The 26,487-nt window shown below is 43.1% G+C and overlaps 1 protein-coding gene across 4 annotated transcripts in view; it reads right to left on the minus strand.

Annotated features, from left to right (window-relative positions):
* Positions 1-7,619: 7,619 nt before the first annotated feature.
* The window catches only part of ST6GAL2 (ST6 beta-galactoside alpha-2,6-sialyltransferase 2), a 97,119-nt gene continuing 78,251 nt past the window's right edge, over positions 7,620-26,487 (minus strand). For 3 of the 4 annotated variants that reach the window (XM_084872475.1, XM_084872474.1, XM_084872476.1), the window contains exon 6: positions 7,620-12,303. In XM_084872475.1, the coding sequence (XP_084728601.1) occupies positions 12,047-12,303 (257 nt within the window). In that variant the 3' untranslated portion in view covers positions 7,620-12,046. The remainder of the gene's footprint in view (positions 12,304-26,487) is intronic. The other variant, XM_084872477.1, reaches the window with a different exon arrangement.

Raw genomic sequence — 26,487 nt, forward strand, 5'->3', positions numbered from 1 at the left:
TTTAGATTTTGGCCCCTTCTCTGATTGAGTTCGACACCCCTAGTTTAAAGAGTGCTGTATCTCTATTGCTTCTGAGGGTGCAAGGGCAATTTTGGATGGGAAAAAACAGAAAAACTCACAAAAAAAGTGATTCAAAAGATTCACTGAATATGAATGTTTTAAAAATATCCTATATACAAGGGTGACATGTAATAACATTTTGTGTCTAAATAAATCTAAAAGCTATTTTTTAAAAAAATTATATTTTTATGTCACTATTGTTTACTAGAAATATATAAGCAAAGAAAACATTTTAAATCTTCTAGTAAACATGTTAAAAATGTAAAAAGTAATAGTTAGAATTAATTTTAATATTTTTATTTAAACCAATATATCTAAAATATAATTTCTACTTTTCATCAATGTAACAAAATGATGCAGATATTTTACATTCATCTTTTCATAATAGTTCCTAGAAATCCAGGGAGCACTTTTCCACTTCACATCTCAATTCTGAGGAGCCACTTTCCAAGTGTTTGATACCCACGTGTGGCTCGTGGCAGTGTGTTTGGTAGTGTGCCCCTAAGTGAGGTGTAAGACTCACATTACAGTTCAATTACAGCAGTTTTCTCTGTAATGATGCAAAAAGAAGAGTGCATCTTACAGCTGATGTCTTAGATTTGATGAACTAGGATATATTTTACCTCATGTTGGAAAGAGAATTCGAGATAAAAATTGTTTAATTATGGGAAAAAATGGAGTCACATTTCTTACACATCCTTGCTCTGTAGTGCATTTGATAGTCCTCTCGACACCAGCTCTGAGACTCACTCTGAGCTCTATCGGGGGCAGCAGCAGCAACTGCTGCTGGTTCTTCCCCTGCTGGGGCTCCAGGGCCGCCAGGGCCTCTGCAGGTCTTTCTCTAGTGTGTCCAGGGCCCTGGGCTCTCTCAAACAGCTCTTCTAAATGAGAATAAGAGAAGTTGGGAGAAAGCTCCCCAATCTTGTGTCAGCATTGTTTTCAAAATAGCCCTGGGGCAAGCTGCTGTTCTAAATCAATCTTGTGAATATTGGAAGTAAGCAATGACAAGGAGAAGATACATTTTTCGAAAAGTACTGATTTTTCTCTTACCTTAACTTTTGTGATCAGTTTCTCAGCTTGTGCTGCATTTTTCAACTTCAGCACTGTATTTTTCCTCCAGCATAATACCAGTTAGTGAGGACAGCAGCTGGGAGAGAGCTGATCAATATCCAAGGAGCCATGCCTGCTTTCTCTAAGCCATCTCAGCAGTACTGTACATTGGGCTGTGGCAAACAGTGACTGGCTTCCAGTAACAAAATAAAAATTGTACTTAACTGACACATGTAGTTCAGATACATTTCTATGTTCTTGGAATATAGAAAACTTGAAAACCCCTAGTCCTCTTTTAATTTCCATAAACTTCAGAACTTAAAAATATAAACATATGATTATCCTCCAAAACTGAGCTGGAGTATGGGATTTTTGAGTATTGGAGTACCTCAGGGAGGGGCTGTTTTTCAAAAGCCTAGTTTACTGGTTTCAAGAGTGAGCGCTGAAGGCAGCCGAGAACTGCAAGGTTGGCCCTGTCATTTCCCAGATGTGTGACCAACTGCAGGCTGATGATTAACTAACTTCTCTGAACCAACTTCCCTGGAGCTAAGATAGTTATTCACCAGGACAGAGGTTTGTGAGGTCTACACGCACACTACCTTAAAGCTTGCCTAAATGGCACTCAGCATTGGCACACCTTTTCTGTGAAGGGCCAGATAAATAAATATTTTAAGCTTGGCGGGCTCTAAGGTCTATGTCACCACAGCTGGACCATGCCTTTTATGTGGTAGTCATAGACAACATGGAAACAAATGAGTATGTACCAAAACAGGCTATGGGCCCTGATTTGCTGCCCCTGCAACAGGCAAAGAGGAGCCAGCGAAGGGTTAGTGCAATGTAAGACTCACATTGCAGTTCATTTAGAGCAGTTTTCTCGGTAATGACACAAAAAGAAGGGTGCATCTTATACCTTAGGTCCCCGCCAGGTCTGCATACCAGGGTTTATTGAGCACATACTTCAGTGTATAGAGCTGGGTAACAGATGATACTTTAGTATGAGGCAATTTGGTTTCTGAATTAATGAATTTGACATGTAAATGGAACTCATTTCTTACTTTTTCTCACTGCAGCCTTCCTTTTCTGTATCCCTTTTGAGAGGGCAGGGCGGGGCGAGGACAAACTCCTTATCCACTGTGGGGCAGGGCGGAGTTATCTTCCATTTTGTAACTGAACCCTAGCCTTCACCCAACCAATCAGGGTTAGCCAAGGCAGTGACATCACCACCGACTGGAGTAAAACCCCTAGGCTGGGTGAAATTTGCTCTCTCTTCCGCCATGCTGCCGGCGTGAGTGGGACAGAGCCCATGCTAGCATGGAAGAGGCTCTTTTGTTTATTGCATCGGACTCGGCTTCCTGGTGGTCCTTGGGGATCACGAAATCTGGGCTTAATACAATAGATGGGGGCTCGTCCGGGATCCCAGGACCATGAGGGAAGCCGATCCGAAGAGCCTGACTGGCCGCGGTAGGTGTGTGTTTGTCTGTGTCCTTGTGTGAGCGCTCTGGAGGGAACCTCCAGTAAAACCCCTCGTGGAATTGGTGCCTGAATATGTCTGGCAGACGTGCCATTAAGGCCACAGGCAGGAGGATTCAGAAGACGTTCTGACCTCCCAGGAGGGCCCCTCAGTCAGGAGAGATGTGGAATCCTCTCCTAGAGGGACCCTCATATGGGGAGAGGGATGGAAGCCTCTCCCAGGACGAGGTGAGCTGCGTGAGCCATTGCCTCACCTGCGGAAAGTGACGGGAACCTTTCCCAGGTCTGAGTTTGGTATCTGTGGGCGACATGGCGCCCCAGGATGGAGCCGGCGAAGTGTGGCCGGCATGGCAGTGTGGGGCCCCCTGGCGGCGTTTGGTTGGAGAGGGGGCTCCCGCGAGGCTCAGTCTGCATGTTGGAGCATGGCTGGGCAGTGGCGGCCTCGCTCGGGGAGCAGGCACCTGGGTTAATTTTGCTGGCTGCCTGGAGAAGGGGAGGCGGAGCTGGGAAGCCACTGGGGCAACCCGCGCTTCCTCCTCGGGGGCCGCCCGAGCAGCACCCGCTGGGGCGGCGGCAGCAGCAGCCTCGCTCTGGGGCCTGGGCTGGCATGGCGGCATCAGGCCTGGGAGAAGAGGCCTAGTGAGTGAATTTCTGTGCTCTTGTAAAGACGGGAGAGAAGTGGAACTCTCCCAAGTCTGTTTTTAAGATGAAATGTTGATGTTGGGCGCCCTCTTGTTGGTTGTTCTGATTTTCTGGGTTGTGGAGGTCCGGAATGGCCAATGGCAGACTCCTTCTAGTGGGTGGCCAGCTTTCAATGTTGGAGGGCCACTGGTTGGCATGAGGCCGTTTAGTTTGGCTTCCACAGAGTTGGAAGACTGTTCTCAGGAGCCCTCTGTCTGTTTCTGTGCTCTTTGTAAATTTGCTACTCTCTACCCCCAAAGCAGGCAGGAGGTGGGGGAGGGGAGACACGTGGCGAAGCCACTCCTTAAGAAAGTTTTTATGCATCTCGAATTTCTGTGCTCATGTAAAGGGAAAAGGCCAGTTCAAAACGAGTGCGCATAGTTTTGGGCTGTGCTTAAACTCTTTTCTGTGTACAGAATGAGTTTTAAAAATGGTGGAGATTAACTGGAAGATAAATTAAAGCTGGTTTCCCTAGGCATTGTAAGCAGCTTTTGAAATTTCCCGCCCTGAGGCAGGAACTAGATGGTAATGCTTGGAGTCTTCAGCTAAAGAATATGTTCATTTGCATTTGAATGGCTCCCTTTGTCCAATCCCTCCCCCAGTGATCTACAGGGAATGACCAGATCTGTTGCTGAAACTCCTCCCTAAAAAGCAGGATGTAAAAGAAAAAAAAAAAAAAAAAAAGACATAGGAAAGTAAAGTTTAGATTTGCCTCATCAAAAATCTAGAGAACAGAATTGAGACTCTTAATTGTTATGTCTTGTATTTTTCTTAGAAATGCAATGTTATTAATCTAAAAAATGCCTAGAATATGGCAGGCTGAACTGTATTACATGTGTTAAAAATATTCTCATTTGTCAGATGAGAAAGTATGTGATGCTTACACTTAAAAAAGTTATTTTAAGTCAGTGATGCAGTATTTTTTTGAAGTCAGTTTTTCTGAAGTAATGTTTTAATGTAACATATGAAACTTTTATATTTGATCTGTTTTGTTTTGCTTTATATGCCATTGTTGTCATTTGTAATCACATTGTAAGCTTGAATTTGGGATTGTACCTGCATCTTATATTTTGTAAACTTTGGGAGTCATTTTTGGTTTCACTTTATAGATTTAAGTAGATTTCATCACAAAGGTTTATAATTTATTTAGAATTGTGTTAAAACAATGTGAAAACAATTATTTGTATGATTTAACCCCCCGCGACTGCTTGGACAATTTTCACCGATGTTCTTCCGGGGGTGAGTAGAGGGGGGCTTAGAAATGCAGATAAATCTATATCTGTAGAAAAAATGTGGCATTTTAAATTTCAAGTGGCTGGAGGCCTGAGAACAGGATACTGGACCTGCTCCCTCCTCCCTTGCCTTTTGTTTAAAATTTGAGGCATGGTTATATATTTTTGAAGGATATAGAAAGAAAGTTTAGAAGTTAATTTGAAATTATAAAAGGCCAGCAACTAATAGGAAGGAATTAGTATGTTTATTGTAGAAAGCAGGGAGCCTCCTTGGACATTGAAAAAGGACTGTGGACCTCAGAAGGAACATGTACTGAAGCCTCTGGGACCATGTACTGAAGGAACACAGCTGCTGAACTGGACAATGGGTCTTTGAGGAGCTAAAGAAGGCTCTCGTCTCAGCACCTGCCCTAGCCTTGCCAGATGTCATGAAGCCCAGCTTCCACCTCTACATGAGTGGGGTAAGAGGCATTGCCAAAGGGGTTCTCACTCAGACTCTAGGTCCCTGGAAGAGACCTGTTGCCTATCTGTCTAAGAGACTGGACCCTGTGGCAGCAGGGTGGCCAGCATGCCTCTGGGCAGTGGCCACCACAGCATTGCTGGTGAAGGAGGCAGATAAGCAGACTCTGGGTCAGGAGCTAAGCTTTTCTCCTGGACCAGCCCTGTGTCCGGATTCTTAAGACTCTGGCAATCAACCCTGCCAGCCTGCTTCCAGATGATGATGGAGGAACCCATTCATGACTGCACAGAGGTAACAGATGACGAGGTACAGTTCACGGATGGGAGCAGTTACATTCAGGATGGGACCTGATATGCAGGGGCAGTGGTAGTCACCCTGGACCACACCATTTGGGCACAGTTCCAGAACTTTTGGCCTTAATCCAGGCCCTTTGATGGAGACACTGTGCTATCCACAGAGAAAAGAGGGTTACCAACTGCAACCGGAAGGAATTGGCTGAACAGAAGCAAGTCACCAAAGGACCAGATAATTGGTGGACCTTCCATATGCAAGACTGTTGGTCCCAGAGGCTCTAGGTCAGAGTTGCCCAGTGACACCAGGTTACCCACTTAAGTGTCACCAAGACTTCTGAACTTCTGTGAGGCAGAGTTGCTAGAGGTACTGTCTGTGCACAGTAAGTGCTAAGCAAGGTAAGGGGGTCCCCCTGGGAATTCGGGTCCCAGGGAACTTCCCCAGGAGAGTATTGGTAGGTGGATTTCAGAGATTAAGCCACCAGCAATAAGGTCTAGTTTTTGTAGACACTTCAGATTAGGTTGAAGTATACCCCACTAGGATGGAAACTGCCTCTATAGTGGTCAAGAGATTACTCCAGGAGATTATACCTAGATTCGGGCTGCCAGTATCAGATAACAGCCCCACCTTTGTAGCTAAGGTATCTCAAAGTACAGCTCTAGCCTTAGGACAGGTAAAATGAAACTCTGGTAAAGGGATTTAACTAAATGTGTCCTAGAATCAGTGAAAATTGGACCAACCCCCGTCCTTTGCCCTCTTAAGGGCCAGGTGTACCCCTTACTGGGACAAGTTTCCCCTTTTTTGGGGGGGCAGGGGGGGCATCATCTATGGTAACCATTCCCTTGCTCAAGTCCTTACAGGCTCTGCAGTTTGCTTGTTCCAGATGCACTGCCAGTTCCTGTAGCCCAGGAACTCAATGTGGGTAAAGAAATTCACTGCCCAAGGACTCAAAGGGACGCTACACTGTTATCCTGAGCACGCCCACTGCTGTTGAAGTAGATGACACCCAGACCTGACTACATGACTCCCAGCTCCTGCATGGCCTGGATCCTGGCAACTAGCGGCCTCACCTGTGAGATCCCCAGCCTGGGATCCACACAGGCCAGGAGGAGAACTGATGCCTGCAGGAGGGGAACTGGACTTCAGTGAGGACAATACTGATGGGAATTGTGGTACTAAGGGTCTTGGTAACTGTATTTGCTGTTTATGCTGAAAGGAAGAAGGCTGAGTCAATGATTTGACTCATGCACATAAGACAAGGGGGGGATGAGAGGGCAGGGTGGGGTGAGGATGGGCTCCTGACTCCACTGTGGGGCAGGGCGGAGTTATCCTCCATTTTGTAACTGAACCCTAACCCTCACCCAACCAATCAGGGTTAGCCAAGGCAGTGACATTACCACCGACTGCAGTAAAACCCCTGGGCTGGGCGAAATTTGCTCTCTCTTCCGCCATGCTGCCTGCGTGAGTGGGACAGAGCCCATGCTAGCATGAAAGAGGCTCTTTTGTTTATTGCATCGGACTCGGCTCCCTGGTGGCCCTTGGGGATCACAAAGTCTGGGCGTAACGCCTTTCCCCTCCATCTCCTTCCCCTTGCTCCTCCTTCATGTCTTTGAGTGCTGCCTCAGGTACATATTTTGAACACAGAGTCCTCCCAGTAACTGGCTGGTCTCCGAGTGAGGAGCAGCTTCCTTTGAGAGTTCCACCTTAGGTCCTTCCCTTAGCAGCCCAAGGAACCCTGGGTTTTAATTATGTAAATGCAAGCAGTCATCTTCCAGGAAAAGAAAGATGGCGATAATGAAAAGGTGGGGCAGTCCTCTGTGATTCTCTGAATTGCCAGCTGCTCACATCAGTCTTCACATCAAACACCCACGCTCCCCTTCAAGGATTCCTTCATATTTTAACCAAAAAAGCACAAATGCCAGGAATTTCTTTTTAGGAGCCTAATTAACTGATTTTCCACTCACATGGCAAGTATGAAAATAGCAACGCTATTTTGCAGTGGATGGAGGTGAATTTGCTGCCCCGGGGCTCCCCTTTAATAACTTATTTAAATTTTGATGTAAAGCCCTGTGGAATTGGGAAAGTCCTCCAAGGCAACAAATTAATCACAATGCTGGGAGAAGTCTACATCAGGCTATGATAGTCTGTCCCTGTCTTTTCCGCTTGTGGCTTTGCTGCAACTGCTCCCTGTGCTATGGGGTTAGGCCCAGGATGAAGCCCAGTGTGATGCTCGTAGTTGGAGGCAAGATGTTGTTGCTTCTTCCACAACTTCTAACCGGATTTCGGTTTCCTGCCTTTTGTTTAGGATGACTCATTATTTGCCACTCACTCATCTGCATGTGCAACTTCTACAAATGAAAACAGAGAAATTCCTAGACAATTGAAAAAAATGTTTTATTTACAAGAAAAAGTCTGTACACTGTGTATACGTAAAAATATACAAAATCAAAATAGAAAATATCAAAACCTTAAAACGTGTACAAACACCTTTAAAATGCAACCCCTGGAAACCTCAAGCCTTAGTTTGAAGAGCACACATTTCATTTAAAAATTGTCATACAAAAAAAAGTCCCAATGCTGTTAAAAAAGTTCACTGGTTTCTACCAGAAAAGTTTTCTAAGTATTTTTTTTTAATCTAGGATAAACAGAATGTGTGATATTATATTATGTCTTAATGCTACCAGTACAGTTAATTTGCTTGAAACCTACCTAATGAGAAGATGCTTTTCTGTAGAACCAATCAATGTTTCTTCCCTGAATCTTGTGAAAGTCATGAGTTGTCAACTTCTCATCAAACTTCAGAGTGACATTAGGCTGTCTTCATGTTATGGGTTCATCTTCACAGTGATGTTTAAATATGTTCACTATACCGAGTGTATGGAAGACTAATTTTTTTAAACAGAAGGACAAATAACATTTGTTTCCTTCTCTTAAAAACTTGGTGTTTGTGCTCTAGCCAGTTGCTAAGTGGTAAGAGCATTGGCCCACGAACTGAAGGGTCAAGGGTTTGATTCCAGTCAAGGGCAAATACCTTGGTTTCAGGTTCAATCCCAGGCCTCAGTCAGGGCATGTGTGGGAGGCAACCAATTGATGTGTTTCTCTCACATAGATGTTTCTCTGTCTTTCTCCATCCCTTCCACTCTCTTAAAAAAAAAAAAAAAAAATCAACGGCAAAATATCCTCGGGTGAGGATTAGCAAAAAAACAAAAACCCAACAACAAAAAACCCCCTAGTGTTTGCATAATTAAAATAGGATTATTACAAAGATTTAAGAAATAAAGTTTGATGAAAAAAGACAATTTAAATCCAACCATGTGTGTAGATATGTGTATATACAATTATATAACTATATCCATATGCACACTTTTATAACAAGAATGAGAACTCATTCTTTAAATTCCACCAGCCCAAACTTGTAAAGGAATATGCTGGATTATATTTTCTTACTAAAAAGCTTCACCCGTTCAATAAAACAAAAACCAGCACTTACATTTTATCCTTGAATTGACAGAAATACCTTTCATTTCCCAATTTTGTAAAGTCCTAGTGACAGAAAACATGCAGAATATTTTTCACAATGGAAATATCCAGAGTACAAAAAAATTTTGAACTCAGGCACATTTTATGCAAGCAATTCATTTCTAAATGTATCTGCCTTTACCAGCTGTGCAACCACTGGATAGAGTTCTAGACTATCAGAATGTGAGAAGTCACATAGATAGTGTTGTAGAGTATATGCAGAGGCTATTGGCCTATATATTCAGTCATGTATTTCTCCATAATCCTCCCACATCCTTCTCCCATTTCTTTTCATAGCTAAGCAGAAGTGAGCCAGGTGACTTTGGCCATCAGCCCAAACATGCTCTGTGCCATGTGTCTCTGGAGACCTGAATCTAGTCATCTGTGCAGACATCACATACCATGACGCATGTGAAGCTGACCCCACCTAAGGTGCCCAATGGGACCTGGTTAATTCAGTGACGGAAGTGCTGCCACCAAAAAGGGTTATTTCTTGAGAAAAGCAGCCCCGTACTGACTGAGAGGAGGGTCATGCTCACAGGGCCAGCACTGCCTTTCATGGGGACAGTGAGAACACTCCACCTGGTACACCTTACCCTCACACCTGGACGGACTGGTGAAAGGAGTTAGGGAGAATCTAGATGAACATAAGCTGTCATCCTTTGCCAATAGTTATTTCTTTGTGATTACAACAAAACAAAACAAAACAAAACAAAACAAAACAAAACAAAAAACAAAAAAAAAGATCAGGAAATATATAGCAGTGTGACCTTGCTCATCCTGAGAGTGAAGCAAGGGGCCAGTGGCCTCAGGCTGCACTATGAGGTCTTGATCAGTGTCCCTTCACAGAGGATGGAGGGTTTAGAAGGGGCAGGGCCTGGAAAAAACACAGTGGGGCTGTTCATTATCAACTATGTCACAGAAGGCCTGTGTGCTTTACTGCAGTTCATACGGAGCCTATAAGGACTTAATCAACGTCTGGCCAAATATTGCACTTAAGACCCATTTGGTTAATACTCGAAGCAGTCATCATGCTAACTCTAACTGCCTAATATTTTGAGAGGCTAAACAATTTAAACTTCTAAATTGGAGAATGCCCAGCCCATGCTATATTAGTATGTGTACCACATTTTTGGAATTTTAACAAATCCTGAGTCCCAAGAGTCAAGACCATAATAAATTCAAAGATTTTAATTAAACTCCTTCTATATCCTCCAGTCTTTCTTATCATTTCAGTGACATAGAAAGCACTTTAAAAAAGTATATGTGTTACAACATAATGCAATTTAAAAATCTTTGAAGTGTTTTCTGGGGTTTTGGACCTTGAGTATTTACACTGACCCAATACATTTTCCTCTAACCAATCTTTCCAGTCATCCAGTGGTTGTCCTGGTGACGGGATGTGGTAAGGGCTCACGAGGACCACTGGGGAACCTCCATTCCCTGCATTTGAGGGCAGAGCCAGGGCTGGGGCCAGGACTGCAAGAGGACTGCTCACTGCACCAGCGCTTTCTCACCTGCATCCAGTATCACTAGACATGGGATGAGACTGAGCTCTTTAGGGAAATAAGGGAGTCAAGCGCTTAACATAAGCTAATGTGCAGGAAAAAATTACCCATCCCTTCTCATACACACAGAAACGAAGCTCTCACAGGGACTTTCATGGACACTGCCACATTAAAATTTCAGTTACTTCACTATTACAGTAAAGATGTCTATAGGATTCTGCTGTCCATTTGGATTTCTGCTGAGATGAGCCAAATAGTCGTCAGTTTCTGTAAATCACTTTGCTCAAGAAAGCAGTCCTGAGAGGGCTCAGCAAAAAGCAATCTTGAACAAAAAAACTTTCCATAAGCCTTCCTGCCATTCACACACTCTCTAGGGGAAAGGTACTTAACTAAGCTATTGTAGTCATTGCAAAGAAGTGTCAAACAGATCAGTGAAACATGTTTTGGTTGCATATTGAAATAATGCAATGTTTAATTTAAGTATTTCAAAAGTTTCTGTTTCACTCTGTTCATCTCAAAATCTTTTTTTTCCAATATATGAGTGACCAAAGTTTAGATTAAGTAAAATAAAACTGAATATAGCTATTGCCTTAGGTGACCATTTCCCCTCCAGTTGTCTTTCCCCTGAAGCAGATACATGTTTTCATTGTTGCTAAAGAACCACGCTTTCACACCATCTTATTTAACTATATGGCTTTGTTATGTTGCTGACATAAAACACACCTGTGGAAATGAGGACAGGATTCCTAAACATTCATCTCTCCATTTGTGGGAAGAATTAGTACCAGGTTTCCAACAGCTGATACTAACCTGCAAGAAATTCTTATAAAAGACAAAGATGTGCATCCCAGAAGCAGGGAGTTACTGCTCCCAAACCCTTCCTTCTGGGTTGGAAGGAGCCCTTCCCATTAGGAGTGTCCTCATTGTCCTGTGTACAACTAGGAAGGCCATGGGGAGGACTGGCTGGTGAGAAGGTCCAAGGCGGAGTGCTGGGGCGGGGAAAAGTCCCATACAGGGCTACCCTGCAGCCGCGTTACTCTGTGCTACTCACCAGTGCTGCTCCTTCCTTCTGGGGGATGCTCCCCGTTGATAAGAAAATCGTGCAGGAAAACCACGTCTTCTCTGTGTGCAATTATAGGCTGGACTGTTCTTGGCCTGCTTGACTTGATGCTCTATGGTTTCAGAAATGTGTCTTGACATAGAGCAAATCACTTGTGGCCACGGGAAGCACAGATGTCGAATGCAACGGTTTGGAAACACAGGCACCTCACAGGAATCCTAGATTCCTGGTGTTAAAATAAACACAGCCGAGTGGCAAGTCAGATATTTGTCATAAACTCCAGAATCTTTTTGATGAATGCCTGCACAAGTGACGTTCGATGCTGTAAACCCCGTACCTCAATGTCCCTGCTTACGGGTCTAAACCTTTCTTTAGTGTTCGATGTGTTGCAGGCATCAGCTCTGTCACTAACACCAGCCCTGATAAGCTGTGCCCACAGCGTGGAAAAAGCTTAGCAGTGTTGTTGTACATTTTATTTTCTTCCAGCTATTCTTTTTTGCGCATCTTTCTTGATCTTTTTCCCCTTTGAATTCCATTATATATTCAAGGCAGCAATAAATACTCAAGGGCTTAGAAAGAGAAGAATTCTCGAGGCCATCACTAAATTGCAGTTTAAAGACTCAAGACCACACCTAAAATCCAAGTTCAAGTATTCTTTTGTGACTTAGCGCACAACAGTAGTACTTATTGCACATTGGTTCCCCAGAGACCCTTTTCAAGAGTTGGGGGCAGGGCAGTGCACGGCCCGCAGCCCTGGCAGAACCACCTTGCCCTTGCGGTGCAGGTCCCCTTGGGCACCAGTGTTCAGGCGCTGCACCAGCAGCTTCTCGTAGAGCAGGGGGTGGTAGGCCCCGAGGGTGCAGGCTGCGTCGTAGTACAGCTCGTGGTAGTGGCACAGCTCTGTCTGCCTGACGGACGGGAGGTATTCGTACACGTGCACCTCACTGCACAGGGACATCATGAGGAGGATTCCTGAGGCAGAAAGAAAATGGAACCCGATGACCTCCACGGGGAAGTTCCTACTGGCAGGGTGGTGGGGAATGACGGTGACCAGAAAACCTTGCTCTCCAGGCTTTCCACTTCCAGTGAGTGCGTATACTGGTTCATGGGTATGGGGCATATGAAGATATAATACTAGTCTGGCTTGTGTGGCTCAGTGGTTGAACATCAACCAATGAACCCGGAGATCACACTTTGATTCCTGGTCAGGGCACATGCCCGGGTTGTGGACTCTATTCTCAGTGTGGGGCATGCTGGAGGCAACCGATCAATGATTCTCTCTTATCATTGATGTTTTTATCTTTCTCTCCCTCTCCCTTCCTCTCTGAAATCATTAATATATATATATATAATCCTTTATATATAAAGATGTTATACTAGCAGCCCTGGCCGGAGTCTCAAGTGGTTGGAGAGTTATCCTCTACATAAAAAAGTTGTGGGTTCAGCCGAAACCGGTTTGGCTCAGTGGTAGAGCATCAGCCTGCAATCTGAAAGGTCCCAGGTTCAATTCTGGTCAAGGGCATGTACCTTGGTTGCGGGCACATCCCCATTGGGGGGCATGCAAGAGACAGCTGATCAATGATTCTCTCTAATCCATGTTTCTAACTCTCTATTCCTCTCTCTTCCTCTCTGTAAAAAGTCAATAAAGTAAAATAAAAGTTGTGGGTTCAATTCTCAGTCAGGGCACGTATGGAGGCAATTGATTGATGCTTGTCTCTCACATCAATGTTTTCCTCTCTCTAAAATTAAAAAAATACATATCCTTGGGTGAGGATTAAAATAAAAGTTGTATATATATTTATATATATAAATTTGTTCAGTTGAGTACTGTGGATTGAAAATAAAACACAAAGTTACTAAATTTAGAGACTGCAATCTAGTGAGTGACAGATCTATATCCCCCAAGTTAGACTATCAGGTATCAGATTCTACCCTCAGGTCCCACCTGATTTCCAAAGAAACATGTTATATAAAACTGATTATAAAATAACTGCTTGATTTTAAATTAATATAAAATAGCTGTTTGAATGAGAAGAAATGGAATTTTAAACAGAGTTTCATACTAAAAATTATTTTTTTCACTGAAACTGTCAGTATTGGAGTTGCTTTAATTTCTTTGTTTTACTGTTCAAATAGAGAGCTGTAACCCAAAACATCACAGCAAACGGAGTTTGTGGTCTAGGCCAACAGGCTTTCTTTTCCTAGAGCCACCTCGTTAACACTCTTTAAACACTAAAAAAATGTGCACACTCCTTTCATTACAAAGATATCCCTACCATGGAAAAGCAAAGTCACAAAGTAAGAGACCATATTTGTTTATAGAGGATAACCATACTTCTAATTAATCAGCCCTGTTTGCACCATGAAAATCCCCACAACCAGAGAAAGTCCTGCCTAGGAGGCACCAGGAGAGAAGAGAGGAAGGGCTGGGTTTGCCCAGGAGTTGCAGAAAGCTTGCCCAGGGAGGGGAGGCCCAAACCTAAAAGGGCGGCCTGCAGACAGAGGGCAGGAAGGAAACAGAAGAAGGGGTGCTGCTGCCGGAAGGCCAAAGGTACCTGCTTGGTAGTCTCTGAAGATGTGAGCCGAGAGCCACATCTGAGAGTAAAGCACATTCCTAACGAAGAGAAGGTGAGGCCCTTCAAATTTGAGGAAGTAAGTAGTTGTTCCCAAGGGCAAGGTTAAAACCCCCAGTTCCTCTCAGTTCTGGTGGTTTCCTCCTCCTCTTCCTGCTGCCCCTCTGTGGCCCCTTCCCAGGGTTAGCAGGAAGTGACAGGCACTCAGGTGGGGCCCAGAGAGACCCACCAAGGCAAGGTCAGCCTCTTCTTCCTGAAGTCTGGGAGGGGAGTGGGCACTATTCTGAGCTCGGGCCACGCAGGCGATGAAGTCCCGCCTCTGAGAAGCAGTTACAGCTCTATGAACATTTTCTATTCCTCACAAAATCATCTATTAAGAACTGACATGGTAAATGAGAATGCCATGTGCCCAGGGAGAATTAAATTCTCCTTTATTCACAGTTATTTTCAACCTGTAACCAACAAGAACCTGTGTGATGTGTATGCTTTCTCTCGATGAGGGAAAGGGCCTGTGTCTGTGGAGAGAGAAGAGCTTTGGCATTTCCTAATCAGAGCTAGGGAACTAATTCTTGGACATGGCCTCTTGGCACTGGCTGACATCCCTGCCCTGGTTCTGGCCTGTGGTCAGTACTACACATTATCCATGAGTGCAATATTACAACTTGCCTGCAGGTGGCAATGAAGGGGCTTGGAGGGAGTCTTCTCCAGGCGGTTCTGAGAGGCAATGGCAATGGCACTCATGCATGGGGACTGCAAGCAACTATATCCTAGCTGCTCTTTGCAATTCTGGTTCTATAGTGTCAGTCAGTATGTTGTTCCTCTTCCTAAAGCAGTTCCCACACTTCAGACTGAAGTGAATGGCCTGAACAGCTTGTTAAAATGCAGACTCCTGGACTTGCCCCCATTCTCAGAGATTTGGGTTCCAGAGGCTTATGTTGAAGCTCAGGAAACTGAATTCTTAACAAGCACTCTTAAACTATCTGTGGTGAAAGCCCATTTAGAAAGTCCCAGTAGATGACAGAGCAATACTTTTGAAAACACAGTAACAATGAGTTATTAGAGACACGTATTTGGATGACATTTGGTGTCAAATTTCTATAAAAATATTTAAATACTTTCCATTTCCACAGCAATCTGGTTGTAGACCAATCACAAGCATTCCTGGTCCAGTGCTGGCCCACCACCCATGCTGGTCTAAGACATACATTCTCTGAAAAACTCTGCTGTCAGGGAGTCCCCAAGCTATCCAAGCTATCTCACAGTAGCCAGTCATTCTACCTGCTGGGCAGCGGACACACCAGGAGATCTTGGGGTAGGTTCCCTATACATCTTTACTGCTATTGTCTTGGTTTCAAAGAGCTACTAGGTGCTTGAATCTGATGTTTAAAAAAAAAGTTTTTCAGAAAAGATTTTTAATCTTGTTGTGAGTTAACTACATTTTAAATCACATATTTGCTACATATACAATACTAGAGGCCCAGTGCACAAAATTCGTGTATTGGTAAGGTCCCTATCAGCTGTTGGCTGCCAGCAGGGGCCTACCTCCCTTCAACCGGCCAGCTCCGCCCCCTGGTTGAACTCTGGGACAACTCCCAGTGGAGAGGATAATTTTCATACTACACTTTTAAAAAATATATATTTTATTTTATTGATCTTTTACTGAGAGTTAGAAATAGCGATGAGAGAGAAACATTGATTAGCTGTCTCTTGCACATCCTCTTCTGGGGATGTGCCCAAAATCTAGGTACATGCCCTTGACCAGAATCGAACCGGGGATCTTTCAGTCCACAGGCCGACACTATCCACTGACCAAACGGGTTAAGGCCATACTATACTTTTATTATATAGGATAGACTTGTCATAAAACTAGACAAAATGTTATGGTTTCACTATAAGTAAATAGGTACATTTTAGCATTTTCATAAATATTTTTTATTTTATTTATTTTATTCATCTCAGAGAGGAAGGGAGAGGGAGAGAGAAATAGAAACATCAGTGATGAGAGAGAATCATTGATCAGCTGCCTCCTGCACACCCTATACTGGGGATCGAGCTCACAACCTGGGCATGTGCCCTTGACCAGAATCGAACCTGGGATCCTTCAGTCAGCAGGCTGACACTATCCAGTGAGCCAAACCAGTTAGGGCAGTGTTTGGCAAACTGTGGCTCAAAAGCCACATGTGGCTCTTTGACTTCTTGAGGGTGGCTCTTCCATGAAATACCATGTGCGGGCGCACACATACAGTGTGACTGAAACTTCGTGGTCCATGCGCAGAAGGTGATTTTCGGCTTTCAAAAGAAATTTCAATCGCTGTACTGTTGATGTTTGGCTCTGTTGACTAATGAGTCTGCCGACCACTGAGGTAGGCAATATTTTATATTTTAAAATAACTTCTAGGGCTTCAGAAATTCAGAACTTGCCAATTAGTTCATGACAGTCCCAAACAAAGGGCAATCAATGGAGGTGCAGAGCATTTGGCTTCTCAGCTCAGCATCTGTGTGACACAGATTTAGCAACAGTGCTCCCATGTTGTGCTGTACCCACAAGTATGAGTGGTTTCCTGTGACTATGAGCTTTTGCCATGCACCCTAAAATATATGTAGTAGCAGAATCTGCTCTAAGTGTTTAAATGGCAGCCATTAATAGTGAAATTAGAATGGCAGCACCTTCAGTAGGAAAATTAAATTACTATACTCATTGGGTACATGTAAAAGATGGACAAAATTTATGGTTCCAAAGGTAGCGAATATTTTTATTTGAAATTATTTTTCAGGCTATCTGGTCAATTCATTTAGCATTTGAATACATTTTAATTTATTAAGGCTGTTATTACATGTAAATTTGAGTTTAGATTCAGATTTCGGCATATAATATGTACTGAAAATCATTATTAAATGTGGATATATCTACACATCAGTGTTCCTAAGAGTTGTTAATACACAAAACTCCAAAGATGGCATTTCTTCTGACAAGTTCAGAGTATGTGTATAAAGGTTCAGGGGGTGTGGGAAGTAAATACTGTGGGAGAGGGGGGAAGGGTAAGGACAGGACTAGAAAGAGCAGAGTCCAGGTACTACTGGGAGATCTCTTCAAATAAATTCAACATTTATTAAATGGGTTACAGTGCTAACCATTGAGGATTTAGAAAACGTTAAACTAAAGAAGTAACCTTTAAATTAAAAATGGGGGCTAAGCCCATAACCTAAAGCTCTAAGGGTGACTTGAGGAAAGTGTTTTAAACATTGTGCTGAGGAAAGTGTTGGCCACCACACCAGCCTCTCTGCTGAGGTGCTGCGATGCTGAGCTCCATCATCCAGACACGACAGCCACTGCCAATGAGATTCCAGGTCAGGAGTCCCCTCCCAACCCTAGGGCTTTATGACTGGCTGTGAGGACTATATAAGCAAGGATACAAGGCAAAATCAGCAAGGAAAAGCCACAGGGGGAGAGAAATCCAGGTGATTCAGGGGGAGGCTTCCAGAATATTGTCTGAGTGGTCACACAGGATTACTCATTATCCCAGCAACACCTGTGAAATGTTGCCAACCAGGAAAGCTTCTTAGAGAACCTAGGAAGGTTAACACCGGGAGCTAGCCACATAGGCAGGCTCTATCTGGCGCAAACCAAAACTCCGGACTTGAAGGAGGAATGCAGATGAGCCACACTGCTTGCACAAACAGTCTAGACAGAGTGAACCACTCTTATCTTACCAGTTATGACAGTGAGAACCCTCCCCAAATCCAGGTCCCCAGATGCCAACCTTGTACCAGGCCTTTATGGAGCAGCAGGCAGGCCTCCTGTGCACATATACTATATACACGTAAATTCAAAGTGTGACTTAGTAATCATTTCCCCATGCAGTATACACACAGGGAATTAAAATCTGTAGATGATATAAATGTTACTACTACTTCTTTCATTTCCTCTTTTATGATTGTTCAGGATTATCCAAAAAGCAAGAATACAAATAACCTAATACTATACTATTCAATATTTATTTATTTATTTATTTATTTATTTATTTATTTTAAAATAAATATTTATTGTTCATATTATTACAAAAGTTCCTTTTCCCCCCCCCTCCACCAGGTTCCCACCCCACCCTATGCCCTTTCCCCACCCCCCATTGTCCTCATCCATAGGTACACAATTTATGTTCAGTCTCTTCCTGCACCCCCCCACTCCTCTTTTCCCCAAGAATCATCAGTCCACTCCCCTGCTATACCTCTGATTCTATTATATTCAACAGTTAATATTGTTCATCAGGTTTTTTAATTCCCTTGGTTTTTAGATTCACTTGTTGATAGTTAAGTATTTGTTGTTCATAATTTTTATCTTTATCTTCTTCCTCTTCCTAAATAACCCCCTTCAGCAATTCATATAATTCTGGTTTGGTGGTGATGAACTCTTTTAGCTTTTTTTTATTTGTGAAGCTCTTTATCTGTCCTTTGATTCTGAGTGATAGCTTTGCTGGGTAGATTATTTTTGGCTGTAGGTTCTTGCTATTCATCACCTTGAATATTTCTTGCCATTCACGTCTGGCCTGCATGGTTTCTGTTGAGAAATCAGCTGACAATCGTATGGGTGCTCCTTTATAGGTAACTACCTGCTTTGCTCTTGCTGCTTTTAATATTCTCTCTTTGTCTTTTGCTCTTGGAATTTTAATTATGATGTGTCTTGGTGTGGTCCTCTTTGGATTCCTTTTGTTTGGGGTTCTGTGTGCTTCCTGAACTTGTAAGTCTAATTCTTTCCCCAGGTGGGGGAAGTTTTCTGTCACCATTTCTTTCAATATGTTTTCAGTATCTTGCTCTCTCTCATCTTCTGGGACCCCAATAATTCTGATGTTGGTTCGCTTGAAGTTGTCTCAGAGGTTTCTTACATTATATTCAACTTTCTGGATTCTCTTGTCTTCTTGCTTCTGCGGAGGAGTTTCCTCTGGCTCTTTGTGTTCCAAATCTTTGACTTGATTCTTGCAATCTTCCATTCTGTTTTTAGGACTCTGTATAATATTTTTTATTTCAGAGAATGTATTCTTTATTTCTAGTTGATCCTTTATTATTTCTAGTTGATCCCTTTTCATATCCTCATAGGTATCATTTATTTTATTGGCCTTTTCTAGGAGATTCTTGAAAAACCTTAAAAGCATGGTTTTAAACTCTATATCCAGTCGATTTTTTCCCTCCATTTCTTTCGTTTGTGATCTGTTTCCTTGTCTCGGCATTTTCGCTGCTTTCCTGAGTTGGTAGGGTGGCTTTGTGTGTTAAGGTGTTCTATATGGTTCAGTGGGTCAGCCTCCCAGTTATCTCGGTGCACCCCTTTGTAGACTGTGTATACAGCCTTTTGTAGTTAAGTCTTAATTGTTGTTGGTATCACTGGGAGGAATTGACCTCCAGGCCAATTGGCTGTGAGGATCAGCTGTGTCTATGCTGGGAGACAGTCTTATTCAAGAGCCTCTATGCTCAGCTTGGATGGGGCGGAGTTTCAGGGTGGAGCCTACAGCCTTGGCTTTCTGTCAGCCCCGCCCTATGAGGTTCCTGAGTCTTAGTGTTCCTCAGTGTCTTTTGGTACTTGCTGCTTTGGTACTCGCTGCAAGCACCTCTGAGAGAAATGTGCTCTCAAGTTTCACCCACTACCAGACAGTCTAGTTTCACCCCCAATGAGCCTGGAACTGGGGTTCAGTGCAGTTGGAAGTGGGGTTTAAGTGCAGTCACAGCTTTTGTCTACTTCCTGCTAGGGCAATCCAGCGGCACAGTCAACAGTCAGTCCTCTGAGCTCAATGTGCGCTCCTCCGGGACTTCCTTTCACCACTCCCCTGAGTTTCTGCTTTACAGCCCAGCCTCCCTCCGTATGAGCTTGGGTCCCCAGGGTTTGGTCTAGAACTGGGGTTCAGTGCAGTTGGAACTGGGGCTCTGCACAGTTTGGAGCTTTTGTCTCCTTCCCACTAGGGCAATCCAGCAGCACAGTCTAATAGTCCATCCTCTGCACGCAATGTGCGTGACTCCGGGGCTCTGCTTTTTTTTTTTTTTTTTTTTTTTTAAATATATTTTATTGATTTTTTACAGAGAGGAAGGGAGAGAGATAGAGAGCTAGAAACATTGATGAGAGAGAAACATCGACCAGCTGCCTCTTGCACACCCCCTATAGGGGATGTGCCTGCAACCAATGTACATGCCCTTGACTGAAATCAAACCTGGGACCTTTCAGCCCGCAGACCGACGCTCTATCCACTGAGCCAAACCGGTTTCGGCCGGGGCTCTGCTTTTCACCGCTCCCCTGAGTTTCCACCTTACAGCTTAGAATCCCTCTATATGAACATGGGTCCACAGGGTCTCGCCCAGAACTGGGGTTTAGTGCAGTTGGAACTGGGGCTCACCTCAGTCCAGAGCTTTTATCTCCTTCCCGCTAGGGAACGCCAACCAGGCACTCGGCCGCCCCTCCTTTCCAGCTCTGTCCTCTCCCCACGTGTGTACCGTGTCTCTGCACCTTAGGCTTTTACAGCTCCTCTGATTTTTCTTCTGGTTTTCTTTCTCCTTCTAGTTGTAGAATTTCCAGTCAGTCAACTTTCCTGTAGTTCTGGATGATATCCACTTTGTATTTTAGTTGTATATTTTGAAATTGTTGTGTGAGGCTGCAGTTAGGTGTTTACCTATGCCGCCATCTTGGTTTCTCCAGTAAAGAATTTTTTTAAATAATCACTTAAGGAACTTTTATGTTAAATAATTTTATTTATAGATTACAAAATAGAAGCTGTTTCATCACTAATAAAATTTTACTGCTTTTGAAATGGAACTATAGTTTTTGATAAGTAGATCAATATTTTAAACTCTTTTTCATGTGTTTTAAGAAGCCAATCAAATGGGCACATGGCCAGCTTTTTAAAATAATTAAACATGATTCAATTAATGTTAAGTTTCTTTGGCCAGATTTTACAAATAAGTCCATACTAGGGATTCATTTAAAGAAAAAAAAAAGCATAATTTTTCCAGGCAATTATGACTCAAGAGGCATTCATGTGCCAAATTGAATTTTTAAAATACTGTATAATGCAACATAATTATCAAGCCAATTAAAAAGCATTTATACTGGTCTTAATAAAATATCACATTACATAACTCAGCATAACAAGCAATGTGTATTCATTTGCTTAGTGTGTGGATAAAAAGCAAACTTCAACTCATGCTCTGATTATCACAAATTCAGAATGAATGAGGCTCCTTCTCTAAAACTCTACTATGCAGATATCGAAGTATTTGATGTGCTTTCAGAATCTATTTTTATTTGAAATTATTTTTAATTGTTTAGCCATTAGCTGAACTGTAATTACACTAAAATGTTCTTGCTTTTCAACCGGCAATATTTAAAATAACATCCAATATCATTAAAAATAATATACTTTTTTCCTTAATGAACATATTCTTTCAACATGTGGCAAAATAAGCTATGTATAAACAGAACATATTGGTAGTGACAAGAAAAATACTGGTTTATATCACTTTCACTAACTACTGAATGCAATTTTTATGTTAGGTAAATTAGGATTTCTGAGACTGACCAATAGAACACATGTTTTTCAATGAGTGATGAGGGTGAAAGGCTGAGTGTATTAAATATGCAGTCTAATGGAAATCTAACAGCTGTTTTGTGGTTTCTCCATAAATCCTATATAATAAAATCCTAATATGCAAATTGTCCTCTTGGGTGGTCATTTAACTGGGAGTTTGACCACTCGCTATGATGTGTGCTGACCACCAGGGGGCGGTGCAGAACCTGGCGGATGTTGGTGATGCGGTGCTGCAGCAGGTAGCAGTGGAGGTGCTGCTGGCCCTAATGGACCCTGATGAAAGTGCCACCCACCATGGCAGGATTGTGGAGCAGGTGATCTGGCGGTGCCACGCCAAGATGAGTGCGAGCAGGGGCCCTATTCTCCATAGACAGAGACCAGCGAAGGTGGTGGGGGGCAGGGCTGCAGCTTGGCTCTCAGGCGCTGAGAGAACTGGGCAGGGGCCCAGCCCCTATTGATTGCCCTGAAGGCAGCATGATGGAGCAGGTGAGTAGGCGGCACCAGGCTAACGAGGGGTGCCAGATGGGGCTGTAGGGCTGCAAGGCTGGGGGTGCGAGCTGGGGCCCAATCCCTGCAGGCCATCCCTAGGGACCCCACCCATGCACGATAACATGCACTGGGCCTCTAGTTCATTATAAAATAGAAAAGTGTGAGAAGGGACCCCTCCCATGCATGATATCATGCACCGGGCCTCTAGTTCATTATAAAATAGAAAAGTGTGAGAAGTATTATTTATGGAACAAAAGTGTTTTTTATTTTTATTTTATTCAAGTTAGATTTCCTGAAAATATTTGTAATTAAAAGATGGTTTGGAAATTTAAACATCTTATAATAAAAAAAAAAATTGAAGAAGCATCTACTATCTTATCTAATAAAAGAATAATATGCAAATTGACTGTCACTCCAAGACACAAGATGGCTGCCACAAGATGGCCTGCAGGGGAGGGCAGTTGTGGGCAGTTAGGGGTGACCAGGCCAGTAGAGTAGAGGAGGGCAGTTGGGAGTGACCAGGCCTGCAGAGGAGGGCAGTTGGGGGTGACCATGCTGGCAGAGGAAGGCAGTTAGGGGTAACCAGGCCTGTAGAGAAGGGAAGTTGGGGGAGACCAGGGTAGTTGGGGGGGAGCAGGTAAGCAGGGAGCACAGTTAGGGGTGACCGGGCTGACAGAGGAGGGCAGTTGGAGTGACCAGGACTGAAGGGGAGGGCAGACCTGCAGAGGAGAGCAGTTGGGGGGAGGGGAAGGGCAGCAGGGGAGGGCAGTTGGGGGACCAGGACAGCAGGGGAGGGCAGTTAGGGGTGACCAGACCTGTGGGGGAGGACAGTTAGGGGTGACAAGACTGGAAGGGGAGGGCAGTTAGAGGTGATCAGGACTGACTGGGAGTGAGCAGCAGGGCCAGTATGAGCAGGAGTGGCAGGCAGGAGTTGGACTGCCAGTTTCTGCCTGATCACTGCAGGCTTCTCTAAGGGATCCCATCCATGCACAAATTCATGTACCAGGCCTCTAGTAGTAAATAAAATCACATAATGTAAAAATAATACTTGAAGGCCACTACTTAGCTCATTTATTTGGTGGTAACTAACACACATTCAGGATTCATTATTTACAGGAAAATGCAAAATTTTCTAATGAACATAATTGCAATGCATTTTTACATAATCATAAATATGGGTGTTCTGTGGCTTATGATTTTGTGTTAAATGTCATTATTTTGTGTTAATCATGAGTATGGATGCTATATTGGAAAATCAAAACCCAAATAACAGTATAAAACAGAAAAAAGGAAGTTATGAACTGTTAAGCATATTATGCTTGTGTGTATATTAAATAGCCTGAAATGATAGTGTTTGCATTGAAGAATTGCAGAAATATTACTTATAATCAGTAGTGCCTGCCTTTTAAAAGGGTAAGGGGTTGTTGGTGGTTTCTACAATAAAAACGTTGTCAGTTGTGGATTTAAGTGAACTCACCTCTGTGCTGGTGGTGCACCCTGTGTTACCAGCCTGTCTGCCAGGTGGTACTCAGCCTCTGAGCCAGGTTGGGTGGACACCAACTTCATATAGGTGGCAAACCAATCCAGCCATGTTTTGTGACCCCAGGTGAGTTCACCAGCCTTCTATAAAAATATGTCTTTATGAGAGCAAAATGGAAGCTGTGAGATTCCAAGTAAATTGCTATTTACCCTCAGTGAGGCTATAAGTATAAAGGAACTTCACAGTGCCAAGTTACAAGGTCAATCTCTAAAACCCAACTAGGGATTAGAGAGAGAACTGCAACTCATATGCGCACAACCAGCTCCCCAATAAGATGAAAAAGTTGTTCCAAAGAAACAAGTCTTTATGGATGGAATGTGAGCCATGTTACTTCCTTTTCATTTAGTAAATACACGTGCAGTCCAAGAGGTGCAAGGCCCCCTTCATTGCTTCTCTAGAGAAAAGGATCCTACAAGTAATATATTTCCAATGTATCTACTGGGTGCCTCTTTCTCTGAACTGTAAGACAAATATGGGCTCTGATCAGAAATTCAATGAAAAAAGCAGTATATTAGCACTTTCTAACAAGTATCAAAATGTCATACCCTTTGCTCAGCACTAATACTCCTGAAAATATATCTTAAGGGAATGGTTTAAATGAGAAAAATCTATATATTCACATATAGAATAGATTATAGCATATATTAGTACATAGATATAATAATGTTCATCAATATGATTGATACTATCAAATAATTTGAAAAGTATTTAAAATTATTCAACAACTAAAGGCAGGCATAAATTATGATACACCTATTTTGATGTAATGATATGGCCTCTACAATATCAAAGAAAGCAAAAGTCTATTTTTACATCTATTTATCTTAATGAAAGAAAGATCTTTATACATTTGGGAATATAGTCTTATTTGACCAGCATAAAGTTTGAGGTGAGGCACATCACAATAATAGTAAACAGTAAATATTAGCTATTGTGCTAGGAACATGATACTTCAAAGATAAACGTACTATTAGTATCTTTATTTTCTAGTTGAAAAAGAGATTTAGATAAATCCAGTAACTTGCGCATGATCACATATTTAATTGGCTGTTGGAGCCAAGATTTGATTCTGGTCTTTGTAGAGTCTAGATATCAACCATACAGAAGGAGGTGGATATCCTTCTACATGTGAGACTAGTTGAACCGTAGGTGAGAGTCTAAAAGGTGATATAAGGTACAACTTCCCATTCTTTTGTACCTCCCTGCATTCATTAAGCTAACATTCATTGTGTCTATTGTGTGGTGCCATGAATCAAAGAACCCCTTTTATTACAACAACATTTAGAATAAGTAAAATCTAGATAAGGTCAAGATTTGGAAGAGTATAGAATAAAATCAAATCAGGATGGCATACTAAGAGTGAGGGGTTATTTGGCATTTTAAAGAATATTTAAATATTTGATTATAATGTATACATCCCCTTTTTATAAGCCCTGTAAAGGAGAATCCTATCTAATAAAAGAGTAATATGCAAATTGACCATACCTCTCCTACACCCACAAGCCATGCCCACCAACCAATCAGGAGTGAATAGGAAATTAACCTAACCAAGATGGCTGCAGCCACAGAGAGCAGGAGGGAGGTGTGGGTTTCCCTGGCAATGGAGAAAGCCAAGCTTTCTGCCTGCCCTTGCTGGTCCAGGCCTCCACTCCAGGCTACAAAGTTTTAATTATAGAAGATAAATAAATCTCAGATACCAGGGCCTCCGCTTGGGTCACCAGGGGGTGTGGCCGGCCTGCAAACCACCACAGGCTCCTTGTCCAGGCCACCCTATGCCCTAAGGGAACCCCCACTCTGATCCAGGACACCCTTCAGGATAAACCAGCTTGTCTCCACCCATGCACTAGGCCTCTATCCTATCTAATCCTATCTAATAAAATAATGATATGCAAACACACAAGATGGCTGCCCCCATGTGGTCAAAGATGGCTGCCCCAATGTGGACACAGATGGCCACTACAAGATAGCCAGCAGGGGAGGGCAGTTGGGAAAAGCCAGGCCTGCAAGGGAGGGCAGTTGGGGTGATCAAGCCTGCAGGGGAGGGAAGTTAGAGGTGACCAGGCTGGCAAAGGAGGGAAGCTGGGGGTGACCAGGCTGGCATGGGAAGGCAATTAGGGGCAATTAGGCTGGCAGGGGAGCAGTTAGGCATTAATAAAGCTGGCAGGGGAGTGGTTAGGGGGTTATTAGGCTGGCAGGCAGAAGCAGTTAGGGGCAATCAGGAAGGCAGGCAGGCGAGCAGTTGGGAGCCAGTAGTCCTGGATTGTGAGAGGAATGCCAGATTGGAGAGGGTGCATGTACCTTGGTTATGGGCACATCCCCATTATGTGCAGGAGGCAGCTGATGGATGTTTCTCTCTTATTGATGTTTCTAACTCTCTATCTCTTTCCCTTCCTCTCTGTAAAAAAAATCAATAAAATATATTTTAAAAAAACCATAATAAGTTATTAGCTTTGGTAAGTTCTCTGAGTAAGTGAATTGCACACTTCTGAAGTGTTTTTCAACAATACTAGTAAAATGGTTTCAGTGAAGAGGTTGGAGTGTTCCTCAAACCTACACGAGCTGCTCTTCCTCTGTGAGTAGTTTTTGATTTGCAGATAAAACAAGAAGAATTTATGTAGTTGAAAAGTATTTGTGCCTAAATTTGATTTAACTGGACATCTTGCCCAAAGAAAACTTCTCCATAAGAACCGCTAATGCGTAAGTTGCACAGAATCCAGGAAAAATACAGCCCTGTGACTGCATTGAGATTTTTGGATACTGCTGATGCAGAAGTATCGCAGTCCAGTCTCACTAGGAAACACTCAGAATGGTGCACTGAAAAGAAATTTCTTCCAGACTCATCTTCCCTTCAATAGTAATTGAAGGTCTGGGAAAAATGGTGGCCGAATAGGCAGACCTTTCTTGCACCTCCTCCCAGGCCAGACTTATAAAATTAAAGTGGGGAACATACCTGGAATTACCAACTGAGGTCCAGCTGAGGAGGAGACATATC

The sequence above is a fragment of the Pipistrellus hanaki genome (genome assembly GCF_964339955.1).
Source record: "Pipistrellus hanaki genome assembly, chromosome: 2".
Taxonomy (NCBI): Eukaryota; Metazoa; Chordata; class Mammalia; order Chiroptera; family Vespertilionidae; genus Pipistrellus; species Pipistrellus hanaki.